The sequence below is a fragment of the Acomys minous genome, assembly GCF_964271855.1.
Source record: "Acomys minous genome assembly, chromosome: 6".
Taxonomy (NCBI): Eukaryota; Metazoa; Chordata; class Mammalia; order Rodentia; family Muridae; genus Acomys; species Acomys minous.
The window spans coordinates 75,764,897-75,781,453 of record NC_140487.1 but is presented as its reverse complement, the minus strand read 5'-3'; the positions used below and the strand labels follow the sequence as shown (position 1 = coordinate 75,781,453).

At 40.6% G+C, this 16,557-nt stretch overlaps 1 protein-coding gene across 1 annotated transcript in view; it reads left to right on the top strand.

The window, feature by feature from the left end:
* MKLN1 (muskelin 1) overlaps nucleotides 1-16,557 on the top strand; it is a 125,908-nt gene that overhangs the window by 87,907 nt on the left and 21,444 nt on the right. Inside the window, exons 12-15 of the mRNA XM_084786347.1 lie at nucleotides 794-923; nucleotides 11,589-11,736; nucleotides 13,022-13,136; nucleotides 16,313-16,452. Of these exons, the coding sequence (XP_084642473.1) occupies nucleotides 794-923; nucleotides 11,589-11,736; nucleotides 13,022-13,136; nucleotides 16,313-16,452 (533 nt within the window). The remainder of the gene's footprint in view (nucleotides 1-793; nucleotides 924-11,588; nucleotides 11,737-13,021; nucleotides 13,137-16,312; nucleotides 16,453-16,557) is intronic.

Here is a 16,557-nt window from a genome sequence, read left to right as displayed (position 1 = left end):
TCAGAGCTGACAACAAAATCACTAGTGCTTCCAAAATTAAAATTGCTTTCTGATGAATTTTTTAAAAGATTTATTTATTTATTTTATGTATATGTGTGCTCTATCTGCATGTATACCTGCAGGCCGGAAGAGGGCATCAGATCACATGACAGATGGTTGTCAACCACCATGTGGTTGCTGGGAATTGAACTCAGGACCTCTGGAAGAGCAGACAGTGCTCTTAACCACTGAACCATTTCTCCAGCCCCATATGTAGAATTTTTAATTTAGGACTTAGACATAGAGTATATTATCAAAAAACTGAATTTAAAATCCAACACAATACTTCTAAGTGTGGTTAGAACTTTGTGTATACATAAAGCTTTGTATACAGATAGATTTTTTCATTTTTTAAAATTTAATGGTCTAATAAAACATGTATATGGCTATAAATAAAAGTGTAAGTCAAAGTACTTTTAGAGAGCTCTAGCGTTTATTTCAGGGTTAAGGAGTTCTATTTATTCTTTATGGGTTGCTACTCTTTATTTCTATGTTTTGATTTATCCAAGCACATTTTTTAGCTTGTTCACTTTCATAGTCATACAAAAGGCGGCACCCTTGCTAGTCTGCTGCAGCAGGGTACCTTAGTGGTAGTAGTGTGGAAAGAACTGCCTCTTTCTTCTTCATTCCAGCAAAGTAATGTTGTGTGGACTCTTATATAAAACTATTGTTATAGATGTAAAGTATCAAGGATCATTCTCAGTTCTTCATTGGAATTGACAACTCCTTTCTTCCTTTTTTTTTTTTTTTAAAGAAAAACCGTTGCTTATATGTATTTGGTGGCCAGCGATCTAAGACCTATTTGAATGATTTCTTTAGCTATGATGTGGACTCTGATCATGTAGACATAATTTCAGATGGCACCAAAAAAGACTCTGGAATGGGTAAGAATATTTTTCATGCTATAACTGTTTTTCATAGAAAAATAATGTTCATTTTCTCCTTTTTCTAACCATCCTTCACGCTTTCTCTATTTCTTTAACAGATATAGCTCTAAATAAGATGAATAAAACTGCCCAATTCTGTCTGTTTAAAAATATGTGATTTAAGCCAGCCATTTGGATGCAGACACAGGCAGATCTCTGTGAGTTCAAGGCCAGTGTAGTCTACAGGGAGAGTTTCAGGACAGCCAAGGTACACAGAGAAACCCTGTCTTGGAAAATAAACAAACAAAAAATATGTCACTTGCTATTATTTCTTTTAAGCAGAAATATAATATGTAAATTTCCAAAAAGTAAACATGTGTGTGTGTTTACATATAAGAAGAAAGGTTGGGCTTTTGAGGTCTAAGTGAGCAAAGTCCTTGTGGTGCACACCAGATGGCCTGAGTTCCGTCCTTAGGTCTCATGGGAGAAGGAGAGCTAGGTCCTAGAAGTTATCTTCTGACCTCTGCAGACATACTCTATGACAAGTAGCCTGTCTACTCAGAAACACACAATTGTAATAAATAAAAATTAAATCATCTTAAAAGAAGAAAACTTCCTTTCTTTAAATAAAAGTTAACACTAAAGAAAAAAAGAAGTGGAGTCATTTGGCTCTCGGGAACTGTTCACACCCTGCCTACTGGAGTGCAGGCTAGAGGGTTATTTTCTGTGCCACTGAGGCAGATCATTGGGTATTATGGTGCATTTTTATATTCTGGTAGAAAGCAGACCTCCTAAACACTTCTATAGCAAAATGAGTTGCACTCAGAGAAACAAGACTTAGAATAATATAAAAGCACTCAGTGTTATTAGGTGCTACAAGACAAAGAAGAGGAACTTCTGAAAAATGCTCCAAAAAAATTACTAAGCTGGAAATTTTTTCTTAGCCAAAATAGTGAAAAAAGAGAAGAAATATTTTTAGGTCCACTTTGCCTTCTAGAACTGTCTGTCCTATTAGACAGCAGTTTAAGCACTTGCAAGGACAAGACTCCCAGAGTGGACCACCTGGACTGAGGCAGTCATCCACTGCTGTCTCCAAGGCCCCAGCCTTGCTCTTCTGCTGCACTGTCTTCAATAGAAGGTATTAGCTACCTGGACACTGTTACTTGAAGTGCTTCAGACATCATGGGGAAGGGGCAGGGAATGCAGAATTTGACCTGACAGCTCCCAGTGGGATTTGTAATTAAAAAATAATAGGCAGGTACCATTTGATATAAAAGATTGGTATAAGAACATAATGGGGGAAATCCCACAAATTTTTAAGAAAAAAGACATCATCACAGTGAATTTCTTGGCCTTATAGTGGGCTCAGCTTTTTAAAACAATATAATACAAAAACGACAATCAGCCGTTTGGTGATACCTGGAATAGCAGCCTCCGCTTGTAATTCAGAAGTAGAAGCTTAGATAGTGAATACTGTCACTTTCCCTTACTAAACCATCCTCCCGTTTACTCTCTTTCTGTCACTGAAGTAGGATAGTGTGGAAATACATGATTTAATTTGTGTTACCTCCGGCTTGTAAGAGTTAGTCTAGACCCCGTGGCGCCCCTGGGGTGGGAGGGTGGGATTCTACTCTCCCTGTAAAGGCTGCAAGTGTGGTAGCTGACAGCACAGATAGTTGAAAGCTATAGTATGTTGGGTCCGTGTATGAGAGGATATACTTCTGAAACTGTAATAACTTCACGTATTTTTGGTGGTGTCATTTATTAGTTTCCTGAGTGTTTTGAATGCTAATGACGTGGCTGTTAATTGGATCCAGGCTCGTGCTCCGGCTCTAACCCTCATGCCAGCTCCAGCAGCTGTTTTTATTTAGACCCCACTATTTGCCAGATTATCTTTTATTAATGGTATGATTCTGGTACGGTTAAATAATACATTAAGCATAATACAACCACGTGATGATAGATCTGAAAGAGTTTGAGGAAAAGGATTCTTTTCACTGTATGGAAATACTTCACAAGACTAAAAGAAAAAAAATATCAAAGAGTAATAGTGGAATAACGCCACTTTAAAATTTTGTTTTGGAATAAATTTAATGCCTATAATTTGAAAACATTTAAATTAGTAACCATTATGTATTCATTTACATAACCATTATGTATTCATTGTTATCCTTAATCAAAGTTATGACTAGCAAAGTTGTGGCAGTTCTTTGTGCATTTTTTGTTGTAACTAGAAAAGTAATAACCTCATGGTAGAGAATCTGAAACAAAAAACCAGAATGACACAAACAACCCACCATTCAGAAATAGTCTAGTAACATTTTGGTTCAACTCCTCCTAATCTTTTAAAGGGGGGTTATACCAAGTTTTTTTTCCGATATTTTAAATTTTACATTGATTTTTTTCTTTATTATAATCTTATTGCAGTGAGCTTAAACAGAAAGTCAAGTTGTCTCATTCACTAGTTACTACTGTTGTCAACTCTGCCAAAATCAATAATACTTTTTTTTTTGCTGTGCATTGTTTAGTTTTTAATTGGTTTACAGGAAATTAAGCACACAAATCTATCATTAAATGGATAGTATTTGTTGATTGTTTATTAGCATTTAAGATTTTTTTTGACCCTCTCTCTTCAAATATTTCATTGTCTTCCATTTACCAAGGGTTTTTTAGGCACTAAGGATCCACATGTGGGCGCCAGGAGTGAGCTAACTCAGGAAGTTCATATTCTAGTGAGGAGTGACCTGCAGTGTGTCCTGGCTCTGGGAAGGGGAGAGGCTGGTGCTGGGCTAACGAGGCGCAAGAGGGTGCCGGCTAGAGAGGGTCTTCCAGACTGGAGGCGAGGAGTAGAACCACTCAGACAGTGGGAGGTTTTTCCTAAATAAGTTATTGCAATTTAACTTTAGCCAGATTGGATTTCTTTTTAATATATCACTGTTATTTAAATATATATTTTCCAAGTGGCTGACTTTTACAGTAATCCTAAGAGTTTCATTGCTGAAAAAGCTCCAAGCTAGCACATTGTATGTTGCAGTGCTTTACTGAGAACTTTCCTGGCAGAGTTGACCATCCGGTTTGAACTAGCTGGCATGTGTGCCCTCCTAAAACTCCTACGGTTATGCTTGGAGTTGAAGAGCACTGGTGCTCAGTTGACTATCAGAGTGAAACAAACTATTTTGTTATGTTTTCTGTTTGGCTGGGTTGGGTTTTTTGGTCTGCCCTGGTCTGTACCTGCTCCTCTCCTCTCCTCCTTCTCCTTCCTTCCCGCTCCCTTTCTCATGCCTTCCCTTTCTGCTTTCCATCTCTTCTCACTTTCTTAGAGGCTTCTAGTACCTAGCAGGGATTAAGACCCCAGTTCTAGCCCTCAGGGCCCCATTTAGGTCCTTAGTCAGGTGGCCTTACCCGATGCCTTAGGCAGTGATTCTGTCCAAGATACACCAGGGTTATAGCTGCAGAAAGGTGGGGCTGCTCACGCCTCCTTGTTAGTTTGCTGTTGTTGGGTATCTTAGTTTTCTCCAGATGTCATTACTACCCTCAGGTGGCATTGATTCATCCAGTAACCATCAAGTCACCCTTTTTGGTTTGTTTGGTTTTGGTTTGGTTTGGTTTTTCCCAAGACAGGATTTCTCTGTGTAGTCTTGGCTATCCTGGACTTGCTTTGTAAACCAGGGTTGCCTCCAACTCAGCGATCTGCCTGCCTCTGCCACCCTGAGTGCTGGGATTACAGCCAAGGGCCTCCGCGCCCAGCTAGGTCATCTCAGCCTTACAGCATGTCTCTGTGCCCATTGCCACTTTACTCTGTACTAGTTTGGGCTGTCTCACCGTTTGCCTTCTGTATTTAGTCTTCGCCCCGCGTGCCTCCTCTCTTCCCAGCTCATTCCCTGCTGCGTTACTTACAAAGAGCAGCACCACAGGCCTAACATTTAATGTGTAGATGGTTTTTGGTTACTTACTGGGTGCCAAACAGCAAACTAGGCAGTAGGAATACAGTTATAAATATGGGCTCGGTCTTCATATAGCTCTTTTTGTGAATGAAAAAGACAAAGAAGTAAGTTCATCTGACGTTTTGATTACAGCTAAGAATCAGAGAAGAGTCTTGTTTCTAGACATCCTGACCACCTGATAGGCCGGAGCTTGGCTCCCCGCGCTGCTGCTCCCTGTACCCTCCTGCACCACTTCTTTCATTAGCGCTGGCTGTTACCTCTAGAGAGGACACGCTTGTTCCTGCCTTTGAACTTTCTGCCATGCTGTTCCCCCAGCTTTTCCATCTTACTTCGAAAATGTAATTTTGGTTACCTCCCAGATCTTATTTTGTAGATTTTGGTCTCTTGAAATTCTTTCCTAACTCTTGAGACAGGCTGGGATTTAAAGTGTGTGGGTCTGGACGTAATGGCTAACACTAACCCAGGTGCGGCCCTGACTCTGCATTTCAGGTCCTTTGGAAAACTCTTGGGGAGGGACACATATTTTATTCAGAATTTCTCAAAAATACATTCAGACTCTTTTATACCCTAAATCTCCTTTTAAAATATACTATACAGAGTTGGGTTATCCAGAAACCTCTTGTCAGGAAGGATGGCGTGATGTATTGTACTTGCACAGAATTCCTGTTACCTCACTTTAACCAATGCACACTTACATTTTATTTTATCCCATCCACAAACTTACCTTTTAATGCATGAAGAATTTTTTAGTAATGAGATGGAACACTATTTAAATTCCCACGTTACCAGATGTTCCTAGAAAACACCAATGTTATCTAATATGTAGATGTTTTGTAATGTATTAAGCCATTCCAGTGTTTATTAGCCGTTTTTCTGAAGCTCTTGTATTTTAGTTAATTACTATAATTTGAGATGGACTTAATATATAATTACATGTTTATGCTTCATTCGTGTGGGTTATTTAGTTAAAACTGCATTTACAATGTGAGTTTACATTGTATTGTTTGAAATCGTAGAATAAGTTTTTTAACTATTGAGATCTCCAGTTAGAGACAGTTTATCCCTTATAGCAAAATTGTTGCTCTTTATTAAAGTTTTCTGGGTGTCAAATACTAGAAAAATATTCAACTATTGCTTTTTATTACTACTTAAATGTATTATCCTGGATTTAACATCAATATCTTAAAAAACCTTCAACCTTTTTATTTCCTTACTTGATTCAGCTCTTTTTATTTTCCAGCTTGCATAACAATTTGGCACTTAGAAGAAAATTATACTGTGAATTAGTGGATGGCAATAGCTTAGAGAGAAGGGATTTATTAGCAGTGTGTAGCATCAGAATTCAATACGCTAAAACTTGGGTTTGTTCCTAAATTGCCCTTGTTAACTCTGTGATCACAAGCAGTCTGACACAATTCTCACACATAAGTTCTATGTTTGCTAGCAGTTGAGCATTATGTTTAGATGATTGTCACACTCACCACCTTGTAATCTGTTGTAGACTGTGTTAGAGTGCCTCTGTTCAGCTGAGGTCAGACATATCCATGTAGCAGAAATGCATGTTCCTCATGCTGCAGATGAAGCCCTGGTGCTGCAGAGATCCTAGGATCTTATCCGCTAATGTAGTAGCTTCCTGTCTTCTTGTTCTGGTCTGTAAGTTGTCTCCTGCCTTTCCCATAGCTGCCACTCCTCATCTCATTGTGTTCTAACTACTCTAGCAGATAGATGTAGTTGATTCGGTAAATTGAATCAAACGTCTTGGTGTCTCTTCATCTGGATCTTCAACATTAGCAGAAATGTATAACTTCTCTGGACTGACTGTTCATGTGAAAATGAGAGCATTGGGCCAGCTGTCACCTGTCTCTTGACACTGTATTAGATATCACTCTTTTCACTATCATACAAGGGCTGTGTGAATTAATGCCTGCAACATCTGAGTTCTCTATCAGTTTTTCTTTTCAAAACAAGGTTTCTCTGGGTAGCCCTGACTGTCCTGGACTCACTCTGTAGACCAGGCTGGCCTTGAGCTTCCAGAGATTCACTGCCTCTGCCTCCCAAGTGCTAGAACTAAAGGCGTGCACCACCACCACTGGGCTTTTATCAGTTTATTTTCTGTGAAAGTCTTACAAGCAAAATCATACTTTAAATTTCTCCATGGCAATGTGTTTATTATGCTTATTGGCATTGAAGAAAGCAAAAAAAAAAAAAAAATGAAAGAAGTTGCTTTGGTTTGACCCTCTTACACTGTGCCAATGAGCAAGACCAAGTCAGGTGGTTCAGAGGTCTAAGCTCATGACTTGTTTTTCTTAATATGAAGTGCTGAATTAAAATGATAGTTTTTTTTCTTGTTTCTTTTTGTTGTTGTTGTTTTGGTTTGGTTTTTTTGTTTGTTTGTTTGTTTGTTTTTTGTTTTGTTTTTTTCAAGACAGGGTTTCTCTGTGTTGTCCTGGCTGTCCTGGACTCACTTTGTAAACCAGGCTGGCCTTGAGTTCACAGAGATCCACCTGCCTCTGCCTTCCAGAGTGCTGGGATTAAAGGCATGCCTACCACTGCTGGGCTTCCTGTTTTCATTTTTGAGGCAGAGTCTCATGCACCCCAGACTGGCCTGTAGCTGGCTGTGTTGCAGAGATGGGCCTTGAACTTTTGATGTTTTTGCCTTGACATTACATGTGTGCACCACACCACCTAGTTCATGCAGTGTTGGGGATTGAACATATGGCACAAATATATAACCATACATATGCACAAAATACTCACACGTAACATAAAAATGAATCTTGCTTTAAAAATGACAGCACTGTTGTTGCCTACCCAGGAGCCGTTACCTTTTTTCTTTTTATCCAGACCACAATTGTGTTTAATGACGTTACCCCGTCCCAGGAGGTGAGCTGTGGTTAGCTTAAGCCAGTCACTGTTACCATTTCACAGGTTACTCCTCTTTACCTCTCCTGTGCCATTCACTTCCAGCTAGTCACACACAGCAACGTGTTGAAAGGCATTTGGAAACCTGTCCTTTCTAATGACAACAGAGAGGTGCTGAAGGAGTGCTCTTTATCTCTCAGATGCTCTATGTAAGTGTGTGATGCTTTGAGCTAGAGCTGGCGGCTTTGAGAAAAGAAGGCAGGCCAAGAACACTACAGAAATGTGAATTTAGCACCATGATTTAGGTAATCTGCTGAGACAGCCCTGGAGCTGGCATGAATTAATCAACCTACTCTTGGTTTTATGTCCACCCGTGTCTTGTTAGAATGCTTTGCAATCGAGAATCCATGGAGAGCTGTTTTAGTTGTTTCTGTGGTAGGTAGTTCTGAAGTTGTTCTTTTCCTATGTCTTGGCTAAAGAAATGAGTAATGAATATGTACTCTGGCCCATGAAGCAAAATAGAGGTGAGATTAATTTATTAACTAATGTAGTAGTAAATTTCCTCACAAATTGAAAGGACTTTAAAAATATTAGAGTTTGGGATTCGTTTGTTTGTTTGTTTTTTGTTTTTGTTTGTTGGTTTTTTGTTTTGTTCATTTTCCAAGACAGGGCTTCTCTATGTAGCCCTGGCTGTCCTGGACTTACTTTGCAAACCAGACTGGCCTCAAACTCACAGAGCTCCACCTGCCTCTGCTCTGTGAGTACTGGGATTACAGGTATGCACTACTATGCCCAGCTAAAAATATTAGTTATCCCCCGCCAAGGTTTTCTTATAACTAAAAATTTTTGGCATCTCTGCTTGGTCAAAGCAAAGGAGAAAAGAAAGAACATTCAGACTGCCACTTAGTTTACTTCTCATTTGTCCTGTTTTAAGCTTTAAAGATGCCAACAAAAGTAGGAATGTTGAAGAATTGTAACATTTTTTTAAACAAACCAAAAACAACAGACTGTCAGATAATTGCTATGGAATTCTTCTGTTTACTCAAACAGGCATGTGTTCAGAATATGTGCATGGTTAACTTGTGGTCTGAGACAAGCATGTATTCAGAATGTGTGTGCCATTAACCTGTGGTCTCATTTGCTGATCTGCTTGACTCATTTCTTTCTGTGAGTTGGTTTGTAAAAACTGGTTAAAATTTCTGGCATTTGGTCAAGCTTTTTAAAAGCAGCTAAATTGAAAAGCATTTTTTTATTCTTTTTTTTATTTTTTATTTTTTTATTTTTTGGTTTTTGCAAGACAGGGTTTCTCTGTGTAGCCTTGGCTGAAAAGCATTTATAATTACATATATTATAATGATCCTGTGTTGCAACCCAGCCCCACCCCCACTCCTGTTCAGCATCCTCACCATCTGTTAAAAACTATTAAAGGAAATTGTTTTGTTCTTGAGAAAAAATAATCCATATGACCAGGTTAATAATTATGGCATGTTAAGGTGAGAGACTCTGGATCTTTTAGGAGTTTGATACTGCTGCTTTTATTCAATCCAGTATTAAGTTTTATTATTACAGAAGTGGTGCATATAATTAATAAAGCAGGATTCAAACAATGTAAGATGCTATCATATAAAATATTACCAAAGTAGTAAACTAGCACAGTCTGTTCATTTCTTTTCCCAAATTCAACCTTGGAGAACTAAAAGTGGAAGGCAAGTGGAACTCAGTCTAAGTGACCAAAAGGCTCTCTCTCCAGGCTGCCTTGAAGTATTAATTCTTAGCCCTTCCTTTTAGGAACATGTAGCAGCAGTCCATTCATTATCAGGATCCAAAGAGCAGCGGCATGCAACACTGGAGTCTCAGTCACTGTTGTCCTGCCTTGGCAAAGCACCGTGACCAAGGCAACTTATAAAAGAGTTTAACTTAGGGCTTACATTCCAGAGGAGTAGACCCTGTGCCTGTCATGGCAGGGAATATGGCAGCAGGCAGCTGAACACAGCACTGGAGCAGTAGCTGAGAGCTTATATTCTGATCCACAAACAGCAATCAGAGACAGAGAGGCACTGGGAATGGCATGGGCTTTTGAAACCTCAAAGTCCACCCCCAAAATACACTCTTCAACAAGGCCTGGGGGCCGTGCTTATTCACACCACCGCAGCAGGAGTGCTGGGTGCTCAGGGTCGACGGAAGCAGAAGTGTACTGGTATCTGAGCTCACTAGTTCATTTCTTCTGCCCGTCTCCTTCAGTGACTGCCTTCTGTTTATCCCCAAAGGGTTTACAAGTGCAAAAGCCTTGTTTAGGACAAGCGGGAAGTGTTGCTTAGGCTTCCCTCCTTTATTGTTGGTCTTCTTTTCCCATCAACTCACTGATACTCGTCTCAGTTCAGTTATGGCCTCTGAATCCTCACTTTTATTCTGTCCAAAAAAATATATTGCTCATTCCCTGAAAAACATTACCGCCTCATAGACCAATGTCAGTAGACACCAGAAGACTGTAGCTGTCTCAAAAGAAATCAGTAAACTCGCAACAGATCCAATCAAGAGCAAAGTACATGAACCAAGAATTGAAAGAAAACAACACAATGGCATTTTAGCCAGAACTTTCATAGTCCAGTTTACCCAAATGAAGAACAGAATCAGAAGCATATGTAAGTGTTCTATAGGCCTTTTAGAAAACAGACGTGGAAGTGTTTTGTTGTCTTACACATTTAACTTTACAAGAAAAGTACAAGGTAGACATGAGGAGAGGTGAGCACTGTTCCACAAATATGACTTCAGCAAAACTGAGGGAGCACATTTTATTGACCTTATAACCGCAAGATTCTTTTTTATTTTTATTTATTTATTTTTTGTTTTTCAAGACACATTTTCCCTGTGTAGCCTTGGCTGTCTTGGACTCACTTTGTAGACCAGGCTGGCCTGGAATCAATAGAGATCCACCTGCCTCTGCCTCTGCCTCCCTGAGTGCTATAGGATTATAGGTGTGCTCCACCGCTACCAGCAAGGGTTTCTGCCCGGAGTAATTTGTGAGTGTATCAGGTCCTCTAAGAGCTAGTCTTTGTGGTGACAGCTCCCACCGCCCTTAAAGCTCTTGTCTTCAGCTCTAGATCCTTCTGCCTTAGCCTTCTGAATACTGGGATGATAGGGGTGGGTGCCACCTTGCCTGCATAAAAGGATACTGCATCATGGTTTTTATTTGTATTTCTTAAGGACTAATGATGTTGAGTGCCATTTACTGTGCCTTTTGTCTACTTCTGCATATTCTTAGAAATGCTTTGTCTGCTTTAAAATTAAGATATATATATTTAGATAGGATTTCTCTGTGTAGCTTTGGATGTCCTGGACTCACTTTGTAGACCAGGCTGGACTTGAAGTCACAGAGATCCACCTGCCTCTAGAGGGCTGGGATTGCAGGTATGCGCTACTGTGCCTGCCTGAGTTATAAACTATTTACCAGAACACAAGTCTTTTAGACATGTGACTTGCACATCTTTGCTCCTGTTCTGTAGGTTACCTTTCCGTTTTTGAGACTGTTCCCACTCCTGTTCTGGTGCTTGCTCCTGTGCACACACTCATTCATGCTCTGTCTCCCTCTCTCCTCTCTCCCCTTCCTCCCCCTTTCTGTGTACATGTGTGTTGTCTGTGTGTTGTACTTTTGACACTGAGAACAAAAAGTGAACAAAGCAACCTCGGCCTTTATGTCACTTACATTCTAGAGCAAGAAGGCTATAAACAATGTGTGTTGTTTAATACTGAATGCTGTGAGGTGTGTTAAAAGATGAATCAGTGGACATAGAGGGCAAAATAAAGATGTATAATGAGTAAGTGCAAATCTTCTGTTTATTGTGAGGATTGCCATCTTAAGTATTCCTTCAATTTTTAGTTCCAATGACCGGTTTCACACAGAGAGCAACTATTGATCCAGAACTGAATGAAATTCATGTCTTATCTGGACTTAGCAAAGACAAAGATAAGAGGGAAGAGAACGTCAGAAATTCATTCTGGATTTATGACATTGTGAGGAACAGCTGGTAAGGACCCTTGTCTGTGCTGCAGTCCCAGTGATACATGCATGAAGTTGGCTTACTTAAAATGAGAGGAGTGGGAGGCCTATGTTAATTTGTAATATTAAAAGAATGCTAAATTTTTGTTATGTATTTTGACGCAGCTGATTTCTTTGCTTCTAACTGGGATTACAGGTGTGAGCCAGCCCACCTAGCCTAAACTGTCAGTACTTTAATGACATCAGTGTCATAGCTATGATCAGTACTTCTGTACACAGTGACATTGAAAGAGTGGAATTTTGGGCTCAGCGGTTAAAAGCACTGGCCCGAGTTTAATTTCCAGCACCCACATGGCAGCTCACAACTGTCTGTAACTCTTGTTCCAGGGATCCGGCGCCCTCATACAGACATATATACATCAAAACACCAATGTACATAAAATTAAAATAAATAAATTCTTTCAAAAAGAGTGGAATTTCAGCCGAGCGTGGTGGCGCACGCCTTTAATCCCAGCACTCGGGAGGCAGAGGCAGGCAGATCGCTGTGAGTTCGAGGCCAGCCTGGTCTACAAAGCGAGTCCAGGACAGCCAAGGCTACACAGAGAGACCCTGTCTCAAAAAAAAAAAAAAAAAAGTGGAATTTCATTCTGTTGCTCACCTCCTGATACTTCTTGTTCTGGGCTTTAAAGAGTGGTATTTTGGTTTAGGTTCTGCCACCAAGTTGCTAGATAAAGTTGAGACTAGCATTCTGTAAACGTCCCGTGTCCTAGTGCTGGTGAAGGGATGGGTTTGACTTAGCATTTTCTAGCCAAGACTTGTCCCGGAGTGTCTGGCTGAGCAGAATGCTGCATGTTTTGCTTGGAAAACACATTTGCAGAAGATCCAGCTCCCATGTGCAGTGACAGAACAGAAACACTTCCGAGAACCAGCTCCATTTTCTGTGGCAGCATGCTGGGCAACTGAAATCTTGTTCTGAGTAACTCGTTTGTTTGCATTCAGAGCAAGAGTGCGCTGGAGCCTTGTGCTGTGCGTACGCAGTACACCTTCACAGTAGGCTGTACTGCGCACAGTTCCTGTTTCCCAGCACACATAGGTAGTTCTGAAGTGAGCTATTTGAAATGTCAGAATTAGTTCTCACAAGTACTTGTCCTTTTATGAGGGCCACTGACTTTGCACTCGGTTGTGAACAAATGTACGTTTGTTTTGGTTGCTAATTGTGCATTGGCAGTTAATTCACTGACTATAACTGTATAGACAGTATGGCTGCTGCTGATGGCCTGAAGTACATAGTCTTAAAAAGCAGTGTCTTCCAGGTCTTGCGTCTATAAGAATGATCAAGCTACAAAAGAGAATCTGAGTAAAAGTCTTCAGGAGGAAGAACCATGCCCACGGTTTGCCCATCAGCTCGTTTATGATGAATTACACAAGGTATGCCGACCACGCTGACCTAAACATTTTCTATGGACTACAGTCTGAGAGTATCCCTGAATAGGTTTTATTTCTGATTATTTTTAAGTGCATTTGAATAAAGTTGTTATTTAGAAGCAGACATTTAATAGAATATGTAGCAGGTATTCAATGTTATTTTTTAACACCCCCCCCCCCACACACACACACACTAGGGGTTATTTCTAAGGCCTCGCTCTCGTTAAGCAAGCACCCTACCACTGCAGGGCACACCTGTTCCCACCCTACCACTGCAGGGCACACCTGTTCCCACCCTACCACTGCAGGGCACACCTGTTCCCACCCTACCACTGCAGGGCGCACCTGTTCCCACCCTACCACTGCAGGATGTACCTGTTCCCACCCTACCACTGCAGGGCACACCTGTTCCCACCCTACCACTGCAGGGCACACCTGTTCCCACCCTACCACTGCAGGATGTACCTGTTCCCACCCTACCACTGCAGGGCGTGCCTGTTCCCACCCTACCACTGCAGGGTACACCTGTTCCCACCCAACCACTGCAGGATGTACCTGTTCCCACCCTACCACTGCAGGGCACACCTGTTCCCACCCTACCACTGCAGGATGTACCTGTTCCCACCCTACCACTGCAGGGCACACCTGTTCCCACCCTACCACTGCAGGGCACACCTGTTCCCACCCAACCACTGCAGGATGTACCTGTTCCCACCCTACCACTGCAGGGCACACCTGTTCCCACCCAACCACTGCAGGATGTACCTGTTCCCACCCTACCACTGCAGGGCACACCTGTTCCCACCCTACCACTGCAGGATGTACCTGTTCCCACCCTACCACTGCAGGGCACACCTGTTCCCACCCTACCACTGCAGGGCACACCTGTTGCCACCCTACCACTGCAGGGCACACCTGTTCCTACCCTACCACTGCAGGATGTACCTGTTCCCACCCTACCACTGCAGGGCACACCTGTTCCCACCCTACCACTGCAGGGCACACCTGTTCCCACCCTACCACTGCAGGGCGTGCCTGTTCCCACCCAACACTGCAGGGCACACCTGTTCCCACCCTACCATTGCAGGGCACACCTGTTCCCACCCTACCACTGCAGGGCACACCTGTTCCCAGCCCTCCTTCTACCTCTCATTTTCATACTGCATAAGTTACCCTGGCTGCCCTTGAACTCTGTAGCCCAGGCAAAGTTTGCAGTCGTGCCTCTGCTACATCCCAAGTAGCTAGGATTACAGGACTATCCCTCTAGCCTCAGTTTTTCCTAAAACTCTTGACAAGAATAACTCTTTTGTGTGGTCCATAATTCTTGACATTTTTTTTATTCTGTTTGCATTCCCTACCCCCTCCCCCAGAACAGGGTCTCACTAAGAAGTCTAGGCTGGGCTCAAACTCAGAATTCTGCATAGCCTCCCAAACATTGAAATTACAGGCTTACACCATAACATTTTCCTATTTTGAAATTGTCAGTGTATATATTATGAATATCCAAGTATAAAATACAGTTCCTGCATTTTGAAAAGGAGCAGGCATTAGATTTTCCAGTTTATAGGAAGTCATTTCATCTATATATTTCTGGTATAAGTGACCTCTGCCTTCCGGCATTATGAAAATATATTTTTTAAAAGATTTATTTATTTATTTATTTATTTATTTATTTATTTATTTATTATGTATACCAAGCTCTGCCTGCATGTACATCTGCAGGCCAGAGGAGGGCATCAGATCACATTATAGATGGTTGTGAGCTACCATGTGGTTGCCAGCAATTGAACTCATGACCTCTGGAGGAATAGTCAGTGCTTTTAAGCACTGAGCCATCTCTCCAGCCCCCATAAAAATAATTTTTGTATCATTAGGTGTTCAGAGTAGTTTTCAGTAACTGGTTTCCCTTTCAATTTAATATGTAATTTAGTGGCTAGCCTCGAATTATCTTGAAATTTACCAGCAGAGCAAATTTTCCTGTTTAAGCCATAGATGAACTGTTAAGATCTGTGCTATATAACTTGAAACTTCCAGATAAAAGATAACATGAAAATAAACACAAGCCTTTACATTAGAGTTTTCTAGCTTAAGAGAGTTTAGTTGGTTTGGTTTGGTTTTTCAAGACAGTGTTTTTCTACGTAGCCTTGGCTGTCCTGGACTTGCATTGTAGACCAGGCTGGCCTCACAGAGATCTGTTTACCCCTGCCTTACTGAGTGCTTGGATTAGATACTCCAATTTTAAGCCATGCAGTGATAGTGTCTGCCTTTAATCCCAATACTCGGGAGGCAGAGTCAGGCAGATCTCTGTGAGTTCGAGGCCAGCCTCGTCTACAAAGGGAGTCCAGGACAGACAGGGCTAGACAGGGCTACATGAGCTCATGTAGCCCTGTCTTGAAAAACAAAACAAAACAAAACAAAACAAAACAGCTCCAATTGTAAAAGTTAATGAAGAATTTTCACTTAATGGGCTAGGAATAATTTTTATTTAATATGCTAGAAATAATAATCATTTTTGGTAATACCATAAATATGTATGTTTTCAAATTTTCAGGGACATGTTTTAGTATTTAGTATAAGTATAGAATAACATTACAATTTTACTTTAATGTGAAATCGTTGTTGTAATCAATCTACATTTCTTATTTAATATTAGTTGGAATAATGGAATAATATTCTGAAAGTTAAAAGTGTCATTTACTATTTGGCAAATAGTTAAAGCAAAGTAAAATGTTTTTTTATTCTCGTTACCTTCACTGATTCTATTTAAGTATTGTTTCAGAGTTGTTTTAAATATACTATTTTCTAGTTTGATTAACAATTAACTAGATAACCTTTTTATTTGTAGTTTTCTAAAAACTATGTTGGATTACCTTATTTCTACATTGGTTTTTGTTTTGATAATCTTCCATTATCATTGTAATTGTGGTAATATGATTTTAATACAAGTATAGTTTAGGAATGTGCTTTAAGAGTAAAATGGAAATGGAGAAAAATCATGGGAAGCTTTTGGTAAGAATGTATCGATCTAAAACACCATCCAATGAATAAGTCAGAGAGAGTTAGCTACTGTGCTCTCCTGCTAGGAGAAATGTTGTTATGACCTTTGTAGTCTTGAGCATGTTGTGTATGAGTTTTTTAAATTCTGGATTTGTTATGTTTTGTTTTGCTTTGTTTTATAGGTTCATTATTTATTCGGTGGAAATCCAGGAAAATCTTGCTCTCCAAAGATGCGACTAGATGACTTCTGGTCCCTGAAGCTGTGTAGACCCTCAAAAGATTACTTACTGAGGCATTGCAAGTACCTCATAAGAAAACACAGGTACAAATATGATTTACTAGTTGGGCGTGGTGGTGCACACCTATAATCCCAGCACTCAGGTGCAACAGCAGGCAAAATCTCTGAGTACAAGGCCTGCATAGTGAG